The following is a 14,425-nucleotide window of genomic DNA, read 5'->3' as shown; positions in this document are numbered from 1 at the left end:
TCAGTCTCGATTTTATAACCATTCCAAATCCATTGTACCAGCCTACCAGGCAAATTCCCCACTTGAACTATCAGTGAATATGTGTAGTACTAATATATATTACTAATATTTATGAATCTATATAGTTTGAAATACTGATTTACTATGTCAGTATATTTTAGATGATTTTTGTTTTTTGTTAAAGAATAATTTGATATCAATAATAGTTACTTTCCAGAGTATCAAAAAAAAAATTGGATAACTTAAATTTAAAGCTACTTCTGAGTTTTTAGTTTTTATTTATATTTTAGTAAAGCTAGTTCTTAAATTCATATTCTGATAATAACCAGAAAAGGAATCTCACCTTAGACAGTCCGTGCAGCATTTCCACGATATCGTTATGATCGTTTTTTTTAGTTTTGAGTTTTGACAATCATTATATTTAAATTTTTATTTATATTTCTAATTCCTGATAAATAATTTACTAAAATGTCAACTACTTAACATTTACTTTCATTTAAAAAAAAAAAAAAAATTTCCGATCATATAAGAAAAATACTTAATTCATTTCAGCTCAACAAATAAAATAAAATAAAATAAAGAAACTAAGCGCATTGAACACATAAATTTCTTTGGCAAACAAGTGTACTCATAAGCTACCGTTTAAACTGAAAAAAAAAAAAAGCTACCGTTTAAAACAAAAGGAAAGTTTTTGAAATTTGTCTTTCAGTGATTACAAAAGAAGTCGTAAATTTACATATAAGACACCATCTTAAACTTGTAAAACAAAAATTCAAAAATAAAAGAAGTGATATATTCGAAATTTCTTGAAAAGGTATGAAATATTTTTTTGAAAATGTAATGATTAAAATACTAGTTTTCCATTACATGATTGAGATGATATTTTCCTAATATAAAAAAAATCAGGAGATGGTGTGATATGTGGAGAAGATAGTTTTGTCTTTCATATGTGCCATGAGAGGCGAGCAGTTCTTTGTCTGTAAGCTCGTAGAGAGACATATGCACGACGTCGTTCTCAGTCCCACTCTATGTCACTCTTTACAGATCCCAAACTCTTTGATTCTTTTATTCTTTCCTCTACTTTACAACACAACATGTACAACACCAACAATAATGTTACAACGTCACAAGTTTACAATCACAACAATAATAGCTAGATTTCACGGTTTCTGTTTTGGTAGTACTACTACTGTAATACACACCAAGTTCTAGAAACATGTGTTGCATGAGATAAGGTTTAAAGTTCATTTTGGTACTGAATCGAATAGAATTAGATTAACCAGAGCTAAACCGGACCAGAACCTAGTTATAAACTTGTAATGCAAATGAGACAAAATGGTCACATTGACGTTACCTTACGAAAAGGGTTAGTGAAACTGTTAAACTAAAAGAAGAATACAAAGAGAAAAAGAAAGCTTCGTAGTTTCTGTCTAATAATCAGTTAACGATAATCAGAAGAGGAAGAAGATGTTAGGTCGGGATCATCGAACATAAACCTTTTCCGAGCTGTATCGTTGCTAATCTCCGGCTGCTCTCTTCTACCAAATGAATCATCGTTTATGTAATCTACATCCATTTTCGTGTTCATGTCTTCTTCCTCCTCTTCCTCTTCGTCTTCTTCTTCGTATTCATCATCACTATGTAAGCTAAACTCACCCCTACCTACTAATTTACTTGATTCACCGACGTCATCAAAATCATCCATTGGAGCCATGACCTCATCATCATCATAGTCTTTATACTGAAACGATCTCCCTGAGCTGCTAGCTTCCCCGTCATCGTCCTGCAGTTCAGGCGTTTCGATCCAATCGTCTTCGTTATCAGGAAGAGTGGTTTTGGCGGTTACAGCAACTTCCTTAGACAGACGTCCTCCTACTACTTCATTAGATATACCTAGCGTTCCTTTCGTCGGTCTCTTCCGGCCTTTGGTGCTGCTACGCCGTCCATTCTTTTTACCCCGTGGTTGAGCTCTCGGTCTCAACATTGTTTCGCCATTTGTGTTTGCTGCACCTCGTGGCGGTCTACTAGAAGAAACTGCCGGTTTCTTGCCATTTCCACCACTGCCGCGGGAACGAGGCCGGCCACGTCCTCGTGGTGGTCGACCTCCTCTCCCAGAGCTCGACACACCACCTAAACCAGGATCTGTCCAGTTCTCTTCTTGCATGTAACCACCTTGCACCGGAGTCTCCATTACATCCTTTTCTGGAACGTTTCTCAGAAGATTTGTCTCCAAACCCTTGTAAACAAGAAAACTTTCAGTGTGTGAATAAAGAAAATATCAGCATTGGTTGTTATATACTTACCATGAGATCTTCGGATTCTTTGTCTTTTAGGGGATCGTTGTTTTGATCAGGAGTGTAAACAATCGAGCTGTCAAATTCAAAGAGTCTCAAAGCTACACCTCCCGTTGTCTTCGGTATCCACGGTAGTACATTAACCATGCAAGTTAAATCGCTGGGGAGAGCTTCTTCAGGTAAACCCAAGAGTTCAGAAGTTGTTTCAAAGTTTGAAGACAGGAAATCTCTCTTTAGTGCAACCTCTAACGTTGTGAGAACCTGAAAGAAGCAGTTTTCACAGAATCAGAACTGTCCACATGATAAACTATGAAATCGTTGCAACAATTTGGAGATACGAACCTGATTAAGTTCTTCCGGGGAACTTGATGACAACAGCTTTAGACCCCAAGATTTCCTAAGTTTCTCTGTCCAAAACGCTTCAAGTCCTTCGGGTGGAAGAGAAGCCTGTCCATGGCCAAGAAGAATTGCAATACCCATTAGTCCTAAAACCGTATCAAACAGAACCAAAAAATGGTTTGGCCTGGATAAGTTAGTAACTTATGTAATGAAGTAAGGAAAACTCACTTCGACAAGTGCTAACTGAATCTTGAGTAGTCTTATTCTAAGAGGAGACGAGATTGAGCTACGCAAGATAAAGCCAGTATCTCCACCTCTCGAATTATCACCAAGTTGAGCCACTTGCTCAGCAAAACACAACTCACCAACATCCGGACTAGCATGCATCTGTCCGCAACTAGGACAGCAAATATCCTCAACAAAGTGTAGTCCCGCACAGGTTCTGCATATGCGAAAAAGCGGACTGCTTTGCTTGGCACCGTACTTTAATGCAGATAACGCACCTGGATGCAGCATATTATCCCACATCCACTTTTCAAAACTCTGGAACCGTTGCAATACACTGTCTCTCTCAATGGCATTACTATCCCCTAGCTCGATCTTAAACGTCGTGGAGATCTCTGCAGTATCAGAATCCAAGCTAGAAGATATGGAACACAACCCCCCGGGAGTTGCTTCCAAATTCTTCCTCACTGATTCCTTGAAAGATGCTTCGATCTTCAGCAACATAAAGTGTAAATGTGATTCTCTAACACCGCGAACGTCTAGTGACTTTACCAAGTAATCAAAGCCCTCTTCGGAATCAATGAGCCTCCATCGGCCATCCTGAAGTTCCACAAATATTCTACCACAACCAGGATCATTTCGAGAGGCTGAAGCTGAAAACCGCCAATAGCGATTACGTCTTCGATCTTGACCTAACGGAAGCGACCTATATACATATAGCTCTTCGGCTTTATAACCAACATACGCTTTTAACTGTGCACGCAGCCTTTCACGGTCCGCTGTGTAGCCCCCTTGCTGCTGATACTGCAAATTCTCCATTCCAGATACATTTTCTTGCAACTGCAAGCTTGGTCCTGCAATCACGTTATTCACATCCATCTGTGGACGACTCAACGGGTCCTGTGAAGAGATTGGAGTCACATCTGCTGATGAAATTTCTTGATTTCCAGAAGCAGGGGTTGCGATATTAAGCCCCGGCTTTGCTGTTGGGTATGAAAGGTAATTCGCTCGAAGCAAAGACTCTTCTTTCCAGCGTTTGTCGAGTTGCACTTCACTCCACATCTGTTTCTTTAACGAACTCGCAACTTCCAACCGTTCCTTCACGCAACACACAGAATCTGATTATGGTAAAAGACTAGAGAGAATGCAGATGTTATGCAAGTTCAAGATAAGAAAATAAATACCTCGAGGGCGACTCGGATTGTGTTTCCTTCGATGGCAATACCAATCAGAGCAACAAGTGCATTTAAACGTTCCTCGCTGCTGAGATTCGAGTAATCTCCTTCTACGAGTCCTTGAACCCACTGTTCCCCAAGTTTGCTCTCGTCAAAACAAGCACTGTCTGCATCGTTTGCTACCGCATCCTCTAGAGATTGATCAACTAAAATGTCATCTCTTTTCTCATCTTTAATATCCTCAGGGAGAGAGGGAGTAAGAGGCAGTCCTGCTTTGGTCTTCCCATTTTCCAACACTGGTTCAACTTTGACTGAGTTTTCTATATCCAGAGCATCAGGATCTTCCTTTTTAGGGTTCAAATCTATCTCTGGATCATCTCCGACATCGCTTTCAGAGTCTTCTTCTCTCTCAGCGTCATCAACATCTTCTACATCAGTAATGCCGCTCTTGAATGCACGTATTCTCTCTCTCGCTTCAGCAAGTATAGTCTCAGCACCACCTGCTTCCTTTCTATAGGAAGCACGAACACAGTACGTAGAAGGAGCTACCCTCTCAAAGAGTTTTGTATCCCGTGACAATGCAGCAGCAACCGAGGCTTCAGGTGTTCTACTCGTAGTTAGATCCCTCAATCCTGATTTCTGTGATCATTAAGAAAGCAAACGAGAATGAAACAACACGGTAGTTAAATAATAAGTTCAAGAGAAACAATATTTAGGCCATCTTTACCTGAATCTTCTCTGCAACATCAAGAATGGTCAAACCTTTTTCACCTTCAAGAGATAGAACATGAAATGCAGCAAATTTAACAGTGCCTGGAGTCAAACGATGCCGTGAACGTTTCGGATTAGAAAGTCCTCTTTCTTGCATCTTAGCAAAAGCATTCTCAGCTGCTACTCCTTTCCTTAGGTTGAAAATCACATTCTCAGAGTTGTTGGCCTGCACTTGAAGAGAAACAGGAGTCACAATATAGTTGAAAACCCAAACTTAATGGGATACTGTAAAGATTACCCACCTCATTTTCATCATGAACAGATACAGTCTTAATGTTCCTTTTCTTCAGTTGTGGCCCCAACCCGGCAGAGAGAGCGAGTTGCCTCAAGATTTCAGGCCATGTAAAAACATTCAAGTTTCGTCTCCAGCTGCGTATATCAAAACCCCACGCATATGCCTAATCACCAAAAAATCATCATACTTTACATTAGGTAGAATAGAAGAAATATTTACATTATAATTGAAAGAAATACTAAAAATGACGTAAACTTACACCCTCCACAACATGAGGATGACCCCCTCCGGGATTAGAAGCAGCATTCTGGTTTGCTCCAACACCAGTTAAAAGCGTTCTTGTAACACCCTCGATATCTTTGATAATAGTCTTCAAGAGAACAATGTGTATCTCTCCCATTAGCCGTGGATCCTACACGACCAACAAGGAACAGTTTAGATAAGCAATCCTATTTAGATCTAAACGTATGAACTTAAGAGAGATAGAGAAACACTTACATAGTCATGGAATGCCTGTGCAAACTCGTCTAGGGTAAATGGCCAAAGACCAAAAACATCCGCGAAAGTGATTAAGAATCTCCACACCTAAACGATTTCAACCAAATTTAAAAACAAGTTAAGAGAGTGACTAAACTAAAGTAAGAATCGTCTCTATGTATATAGTCAAGTTTGTTAACGATAAGTTAGATGGGAAAAGTCACCATTAGAAGATTCGCAACATTCTCATCAGAACCATTCCATGGCTTGACTGTGAAGGGCTTTTTCAATTTTACAGATGTTGGGGGAAACAGCGCCTGCTTGTCTGAAAGAATATAATCCATGAGATGAATGTAAGCTAGAATTCTCAAAAGCTAGTTGCAAAGAATTAAAAAAATATAAATGACAGTTAAGATAGAATGAGTTAATGATTCACCTCTATATTCATCAAGATTCTGTAGAGTTTCAAAGTCAAGGGCGAGCATTGAAGGCAATCCTTTGGTTAACGCAGCAACCTCCATGAGTTCTAAGCGTTCATCTTCAATAAGTTCCATCGATTCCTTTGCAATCTTACGAGCAATGGCCCTCTCGTTAGCAGCTTTAAGCCTTGCAACCTCTTTTTCTCTACGCATCTCTTCTTTTTGTCGCATTTTCTCAGCCTAATTCATAATAAGAGGTGCAAATGAGGAAACAACATTTCACCCGAGTACTCAAGAAACTTAGAGGCAGCGCATATTTCACATTACCCTCATTGTTTCTTTCTTCAGGAACTTCTCTCTTCGCTGCAACTCTCTCATCTGCTCTTTCATAAACCTCTCTTCCTCTCTCTGCCTTTCACGTAAAAGACGTTCTTCCTCTTTCCGTCTTTCACGATATTGCCTCTCCATTTCTTTCTTTAACTGCTCTTCTCTCTGCATAATCAATTGACACAATGAAAACAAACAACAAAATGCAGTTACTAGAGTATGTGCTTAGCTTAGATCAAAACAAAGACCTTTCGCCTCAGCATATCTTGTTTCTCTAGTTCTCTTCGGATTCTCTTCTCATGCGCCTCAAGTTCCCGAGATATTCTTGCTTCTTCATTCTACAGTGAGTATATAAGGGAGAAAAAATGATGAGGACAATTAGAGACAGAGCAAAAAAGTCACAGAGAAAGCCTTTTTACAAACCTTGCGTTTTCTCTCTAATTGCAGGGCGTCATCATCTTCATCCTCATTACCAACTTCTCTCTCTGATTTCAAAAAAGGATCCTCATGAATCGGGTGATCATTTAAGTTTCTTTGTGCAGGAGTATCCATGTAGCTTTTCTGATACGGTGAGTCATATTCAGGCAAGTTAGGCGAATAGACATGCCCTGGCTTCCCTTGATGAGTTGCAAGATTCAAATTTGGTATCTGAGGTGAAACTTTATAGCCATCCCGATGTCCAGCAGACACCGTTGTAGCCCTCATAACCGAAGCATCAAGTGGAACTCCATAATGATGTGACGGTGAAACTCTTTCGGAATGGTCAGTCCTTGAAGATGGCAGGTCAGGAAGGAACTGATATTCACGAATAGGCCTCACATCCTATAAAGAGAAGATGACAAATTACTGAGAACAAAGGAGAAAAAGACTTGAGTAGTAACTAGTAACAACAAAACATGAAACAAAACTAACTTTACTGGGTTTGACATCGGATCGAACATATAAGCTGGTCTCAAAAGGTTGTCTAGTAGCCTTACGATGGCTTGGCATCTCTGTAACACACCAAAAACAAATACACATTTTCATTTCGGTTAGTAAGTGCGTGAATAGCTAGCTGAACAACATTTGAATCAATTCTAAGAAGCAGAATGTAGTGTATATACCAATAGGCATGCCAAATGCACCAGGAGGCAAAGGATCAAACTCCATTCCAAGAATGGGTCCGTTATCTCTCAAACGCTCTCCAAGTTGAGCCTCCATATAGCCAACAGCTCTAACCTCAGCAGAAGAGGGTTCATTAAACCGCCTAACAACAGTCACACCACCACTGCCACTACCACTACCACTAACTCGAGCAGCTCTCCTAGAATCAAACTCATTTCCCGCCACCAAATCAGCGGCATTGACGGCTGGTTTAGGGGATTCAACAGCCATTGGTGTAGTAATCAACTCCTTACGCTGACGTTTGCTGCTAGGCGTAGTAGTAGTAGATTTCCGGTCTTTAAGCCGGCGGTGACAAAACCACATCTGTAACTGCCTGTCTGAAAGATTCAGTTGCACTGAAAGATCCGCTCTTATAGCTTCCGAAGGATAAGGCTCAGCTGACCAACACAAAATTAAACACTCACTTTAAAAAATAAATAAAAATAAAAAATAAAGAAACTTTTAAAGAAGAATGAGAAACAAGAAGCAACCTGCATAAGTGGTTTCAAGAACTTCAAGCTGAGCAGCAGTTTTCATTTTCCGTTTAGACTTACTCTCACCACCTTCTTCAGGTGGTGTTTTAGTATTCTTCTCAGTTGCTTCATCAGACCCACCTTCCATTTCCTGCAAAAAACAAACAAATCCCCAAATCCCAAAATTAGAAACCCTAGAATCAACAACCACTCTAAAAAAAACATGAAATTGACTATAAAAAAAAACAAGACTTACTTAATATGGTGGTGAGAAACAGAGACACAGATCAAAAAAAGGTTGAGACTTTGAGGAGATAACTAAAGAAAGATTTGTGGGTTTTGCTCAGAGAAGAACATATCTGAAGAAGAAGAACCACAAAGGGTTGGGTTGGGTTGGGGGAAGGATTTGATTATTTTGGTTTGACGAAAAAGAGGAGAAGAAGTAAAGAAGAATAAAAATCTGTCCACCAAAAAAGAAAAGAGAAGAAAAAAAAAAAAAAAACTTTCTCTCTCTCTCTAATGCGAATGTGATTGGGAATTTTCACACAAATAAAATCAAAAACATTAAACATTAGCAATATCGACAAGATCATTAATAAAAACAACGAAGAGAACACTTTTAATATTAAAAGAAATAATAGTAATAAGAAACCACGAAGAAGAACAGCTACAAACGAACGAACAACACCAACAACAACAGTAGTGCTTCTTTTCTGACTATTCATTTCTATCATAATCATAATATTTTCCTTCTCCCTTGGAAATTTTTTAATTGAAAATATTAAAAAGAAAGAAATCGATATTGAATTGTGAATTGATTGAGAGAGGAGGAGGAAAAAAGAAATGAGAAAAAAGGTTTTTGTAAAAATTTAATTTTTAAGACTTTGAGAGAGTTGTTTGGTGAATTGTCAGATATGCTCTTTTCTTTTTTTTTTTTTTTTTTTGTTCTTTTTTTCTTTGGTGGGTTTTTGGGAAAATCGAGGGGGTTTGATTCAGGGCTCGCATTTCTCTCTCTTTGTTTCTCTCTCTCTCTCTTGAAATTAAATTTTGGTTTTTAAATATTTTTTCTTTTCTTTCTTCGGACTTGTGTTTTGTCGCTTCTGTTTGGATTTGGACCTGACGTTGCCATTTGGGTAATAAAACCGACCGCATATGTTTTTGTTGTTCCATTGGTTCGGTTCTTTAAAAAGCCCATTAACAATCTCGTTTACTTTTAAAACTTTTCATTATGCTTTAGGTCAATGACATTCATTATGCTTTAGGTCAAAGACACTGGCAAGTGTGAACTTAAAATTACATGTTTGGTACTGATGTTGTAACGTGAACTTTGTGTTTTTACCGCAACCGCTCCGCAGTGATGTCGAATAAGCCACACTCATGAACACACTCCCCCTCATTGAGAGTTTAACATAGGATCCATGAACTTGAACCAATTCGAATACCGGAACGCTCATATAACAACAACATTGGTGCTTGGTTGTGACATTGACAATAAGAGATAATTCAAAAATCTTTCTTTCTATAGCAAAGAAACAAATTACATTTCATTGTAACAACAACAACACAACATTACATAGAAACTCTAAAACTAGCTTCATGATTCTGATTCTGATTCAGCTTCTTCAGTCACTTTCTTAGCCTTCTTCCTAAAGATGTAAACATCAGTTTCCTCATAAGCATACTCATGATGAAGATGCTCATGAGGAACCTTCTCAATCCTGAAAACGACGTCGCACATCTCCCAAAACAGCTTATCAGCTTCAGGAGACCTAATCTGGTACCCTAACAACACCGCACCATCATCCGCCAACAGCGACTCCATCGCCGTCACTAACTGCCCTACAGATTCCTCGATATACACAACATCCGCCGCGATCACGAGATCGAACGGCGGATTCAACGCCGAGATCTGGTCTCTATTGTTCCAGTAAACAACCGAGGTTTTCAGAGATTTACCTAGCGCCGCTTTGTTCCGTTTCAGATTGTGTTTTAGCGCCGGCATGACTGGTGCGATGTCTGTTAGCACGATCTCCGTTAGACCTAGTAGGTGAAAAGCCATACCGGCGACTCCGCATCCGGTTCCTAGCTCGACACCGCGACGGCGGCGGAAATCGAAGAGTTCAGCGTATGGATTTGGAGATGTTGATGATGATGAGTCTAGTGTGGACCATCGCTCGGCGAATTTGGAGAGGATTAGTGAGCATGGCCATACGGATGTACCGACGTGCATCGAGCCATTGTCTTGTTGGATTGAGAGTTTTGTTCCGTTCACCGTTAGATCGATCACCGGAGAATCTGTAAATTTCATTTCTCTTCTTCGATTTTTTTTTCTTTTTTTTTTTTTTCTTTCTCTCTCTTATACTCTCACTTTGTGGTGTATTGGAAATTAGGGCTTTCGTTTTATTTACTAATGGGCTTATTTTTATGGGCTTGAATTTGCTATGTAACCCACAGTTTTGAGCATTGAGATAAAAAGAATTTGAGTGGTTTTTTCTTTTTGTTTTGTTAGGATTTTTAACTAGGGTTTTTGATGATGATGACTGATTAGAATGTGGTCGTCCAAGTGGCCAAACACAAGTAGTGAATTTGTTCGCAATGGGAAATACACATCGAACATGTGAGATCCACTACGCCATCATATACAAATTCAAAATTATACATTTCTACGCAAGTTTCACATGTTGTAAACTTATCATACATATATTTTCGGTCGTAAACATAATGCACACAGCACATAAAATAATTGTATAGAGATCATTGTAGTTAAATGTGTTTATAGACACATAACCATTACAGAGTTCGTGCAAACATTATTAGTAGGTTATACAAACGATGTCATAGGCAAAAGCTAAAGTTTGGTAGTTGGTCTAATATTTTGTCCTAAATGGACAGTAAATTTAGTTGCCCTACATGTTTCTTTTATTGGGTCAAGGGAGGGATACAGTATATGTGTTTGTTTTCTTCAACAATCAGAAATGTTCTTTTCTCTTAAATATAATTTTAAAGCACAAGTCTCTGGTTACTCAAATTATCTGGGTATTAAGAAAAAATGAGTGTAAACTATTATATCAACCTAACTTCATTTTTTTCCTATTTAAATATATTAATCTGAAAAATTATCTCATTTCCATAACTAACACTACAAGAAAATCGTGTATTTATAGCATAAGAAGATAGCGTTTTAACGCTTTATGCTATGTTAAATAAACGTGAAATTATAGATAGCGTTTATTTATAAGTAGACGCTATAAATGCATTGGTCAAACTTAAAAATTTTGACGCTGAAATTTTTTGGGTTTCGCGGGTATCAATTAATAGCATATCTCATAAAAATACTATTGAAATGGAAAGCGCCAATAATTTTTTTAATGCCCGCCTTTTAGAAAAAAAAAAGAAAAAAAAAGGAATAGATCTAGAATTTTCTCTCGGCTCAGTCACTTCCAAACGCCTCACCTTCTCACTCGTCACACCTTCTCCATTTTTTTCAGTCTCTAATTTCTCAGTTTTCAATCTCTAATCTCACTTGTCGATTTCTAAAGGATTCGTTTGGCCTCACTCGGAGCCTCACTCGTCGGATTTCTCATTCGTTTGGTTTCACTCGGAGCCTCAATCGGATCCTCACTCGTCGGATTTCTCAATTTTCCATCTCTAATCTGTCAATCGGAGCCTCACTCGAAGCCTCACTCGAAGCCTCACTCGTCGATTTCTGAAAACTGAAGGTGATTCGTTTCTTTTGTTTAATCGAATCGTTTATCAAATCGTAATCACTGTTTGGTATTCTTATCAAACCGAAGGTGATTCGTTTCTTTTGTTCTTTTGCATGCAGATTTCAGGATTTGTTTGAGTTGAAGGTACTGTAAATTTGCGTTTTCGTTCTTAATATTGTTCTAAATTTGCGTTATGTGTGGGAATATAGATCTAATTAGTGTTTTTTTTCAATTTTACAGAGTATTTTTTAAGTTCGCAAAGACTTAGATCTTTTCATCTGGTGAGTAATTATTTAGGAGTTTTAGTTTTTTATTAAGTTCTTGTTCTCTTCGATCTGTGTTTTTGATTGATATAGTTTGACAACCCTGTGTTCGTGGTCGATTCAACACTGTGTTCGTGGTCGAGTTTTGGTGGTTTTGTAAGATGGACAAGTCTTGGGTCTGGCTTCCAAGGTATGAACTTGTCTTTTTTCTTTTCTTTTTGTTATATATTTTTCCTTTTCTAAGAATTAACCTTTGAATTTTTTTTCACTTGAAGGGCCAGCCTTGAGTTTCAGATAGGGGCAACTAATTTTGTGCATGCATCTGCACTGAGATTGGGTAATCCTAGTGACATGTTTTGTCCCTGTATAGATTGCCGCAATATGTGCCATCAGCCGATAGCTATAGTGTTGGATCATTTAGTGATTAGGGCTATGGATCAGAAATACAAGAGAAATTCATGTTGGAGTAAGCATGGGGATATTAAGACTGATAATTCAGCTAAAGATCTGAAAGTTGAGTTAGATGCGTATGACTTGATTAGGACAGCTTTCTTTGATGGTGATTCTCAACCGACGAGCTACTTTGTAGATCAGGCAGATGTTGTTGATGGTGGTAGTGAAGAAGAGTCTGAGTTTAGGAAGAAGCTCGATGATGCTGAAACTCCATTATACTCCAACTACACGAAGGTGTCTGCAATTATGGGGCTTTACCGACTCAAAGTGAAGAGTGGAATGTCAGAGAACTATTTTGATCAGCTGCTGACGATGATTCATGATATGCTTCCCACGGATAATGTTCTCCCGCAATCAACATATGGGATAAAGAAGTTCCTGAAGATGTTTGGCTTCGGATATGATATGATTCATGCATGTAAGAACGATTGTATTCTATATCGGAAGGAATACGAGGCTATGGAAAGCTGTCCAAGGTGTAGCGTTTCAAGATGGGAGAGGGATAAGCAAACTGGTGAGGAGAAAAAGGGGATACCAACCAAGGTATTAAGATATTTTCCTATCAAAGACAGATTGATTTTTGGTAGGTTCGAAGTGAAAGATTTAGGCAACTCAGGAAGGCGCAGATTCCACACACCACCAGCCGCAAAAGAATGACTTGACTGGCTCATGAGATGGTATGGTCAAATTATCTTACTGAGTTATTTCTGATATTTCTGAGATGGTATGGCTCATGAGATGGTATGGTCAAATTACCTTTGTTATCTGTAGAAGAAGAAGAGTTCTGACCCGTCCAAGGTGAGTAAGAGCAAAGTTTGGATAGCAAGGACACACTCATTCGGACGGAAAACCAGTGAGACAAGAATTTGTAGAAACAATTGTAAGTGAAATAGGATCAGAAATCAATTCACTCAATTAATAATGCTTCTTCGTATAGCATACAATAATCCTCTTTAACTCTTTGTGGCAGGAACAAATCAAATCCATTGATAGTGAAATGGGTTCCACATCTACCACTAGTATTAAAGAGGATGCTGTCAGTAAAGTCTTAGGGAAAGACAAGTCTGGAAGGTTAGAGGTATGGGCAGAGGGGTTACTGCTACAAAGCTATCATTCATTCAGGCTAGAGACGCCCATGTCCAGAAGCTCGAAGCAACACAAGTGGAATTGATCACCAAAATTGAAGATCTCCAAAATGTAGTTCGTGACTTGGCTAAAGGAAAGAAGGTTGGTATAGTTAATTTTAAATCTTGTGCTTGATGATAAGGCTAATTTGTATGTTTGTGTTTGTATTAACTTTATTATTCTTTCCACAGTCTCATGATTTTTCTGCATCGGAGGCTAGTAATGGTAGCCAAATTGGCCCTAGGTGTCAACTTCTGGATTGGTGTTTAGAAGATGATGTTGTTGTCGGGGAAGGAGAGTTCTGCTCAGCCGAACCAAATTACAAGATTGGTCGTATTGCAATTGGTCCTAATGCATCAGCTGTCGTTGTCAAATCTGTAACTAACAAAGATGCATTTGTATGGAGGCCAACCACCATGGTTGTCTCTCTTGGGGATGCTGTGGGAACGAAAATTGCATGGTCAACTGAGAAAATGATATTGGACAATGATGCAACATCCCCACTTCAAAATCAATCAGCTGGTTCATCGGTAATGTTTTACTTTGACTCTTAAATTATTATGAGATTGTAGAAAGATTTTAAATATGTCATTTTTTTGAATGACTTAGGCATCACTTGATAAAATCATCATCTTTGATTGGAATTCGGAGGATGTAGTAGTTGCTGAGGGTCGTTTGTGGTCAATGGATCCGAAAGAAAAGGCCAAGAATATTTGTCTCGGACCTAATGCTGCAATCGTAAAGGTTGAGAAGATCGTTAAACATGACACTTATTTATGGAGACCTACTGATGATATGGTCTTGATGGGTGATGCACTTGATGCCTTTATCGCATGGTCAATAAAGAAGATATTGTTGACTAATATTATACATCCAACAAGAACATCATCACCAATAGCAACATCACCCGGGTAACAATTCTATCTATTGCTTAAGTTTATATTTCTTGTTGATGCTCACTTCTGATATAAGTGTCTGAATTATTTGGATTATAGACTG

At 38.5% G+C, this 14,425-nt stretch overlaps 3 protein-coding genes across 3 annotated transcripts; 1 reads left to right on the top strand and 2 right to left on the bottom strand.

Annotated features, from left to right (window-relative positions):
• Positions 1-1,326: 1,326 nt before the first annotated feature.
• LOC104771575 (homeobox-DDT domain protein RLT2) lies at positions 1,327-8,908 on the bottom strand. Its single transcript, XM_010496119.3, has 18 exons — positions 8,135-8,908; positions 7,897-8,029; positions 7,366-7,803; positions 7,175-7,254; positions 6,686-7,084; positions 6,511-6,600; positions 6,263-6,427; positions 5,953-6,175; positions 5,741-5,841; positions 5,538-5,624; positions 5,299-5,451; positions 5,047-5,202; positions 4,761-4,970; positions 4,043-4,672; positions 2,862-3,956; positions 2,637-2,741; positions 2,304-2,555; positions 1,327-2,236 (listed from the first exon to the last, which is right to left on the bottom strand). Exons 2-18 carry the CDS (start codon positions 8,024-8,026, stop codon positions 1,442-1,444), a joined length of 5,109 nt encoding a protein of 1,702 aa, XP_010494421.2. The 5' UTR covers positions 8,027-8,029; positions 8,135-8,908; the 3' UTR covers positions 1,327-1,441.
• Positions 8,909-9,377: 469 nt separating this feature from the next.
• Positions 9,378-10,355, bottom strand: LOC104771574 (uncharacterized). Its single transcript, XM_010496118.3, has one exon. The coding sequence runs from the start codon at positions 10,184-10,186 to the stop codon at positions 9,473-9,475; it is 714 nt and encodes a 237-aa protein (XP_010494420.1). The 5' UTR covers positions 10,187-10,355; the 3' UTR covers positions 9,378-9,472.
• Positions 10,356-13,071: 2,716 nt separating this feature from the next.
• On the top strand, positions 13,072-13,980 carry LOC147919629 (uncharacterized). Its single transcript, XM_087504030.1, has 3 exons — positions 13,072-13,181; positions 13,272-13,528; positions 13,618-13,980. Exons 2-3 carry the CDS (start codon positions 13,382-13,384, stop codon positions 13,978-13,980), a joined length of 510 nt encoding a protein of 169 aa, XP_087360156.1. The 5' UTR covers positions 13,072-13,181; positions 13,272-13,381.
• Positions 13,981-14,425: the final 445 nt, after the last annotated feature.

The sequence above is a fragment of the Camelina sativa genome, chromosome 20 (assembly GCF_030686135.1).
Source record: "Camelina sativa cultivar CO46 ecotype springtype chromosome 20, ASM3068613v1".
In the NCBI taxonomy this organism is placed as follows: domain Eukaryota; kingdom Viridiplantae; phylum Streptophyta; class Magnoliopsida; order Brassicales; family Brassicaceae; genus Camelina; species Camelina sativa.
This window is presented reverse-complemented; position numbering and strand designations above follow the sequence as displayed.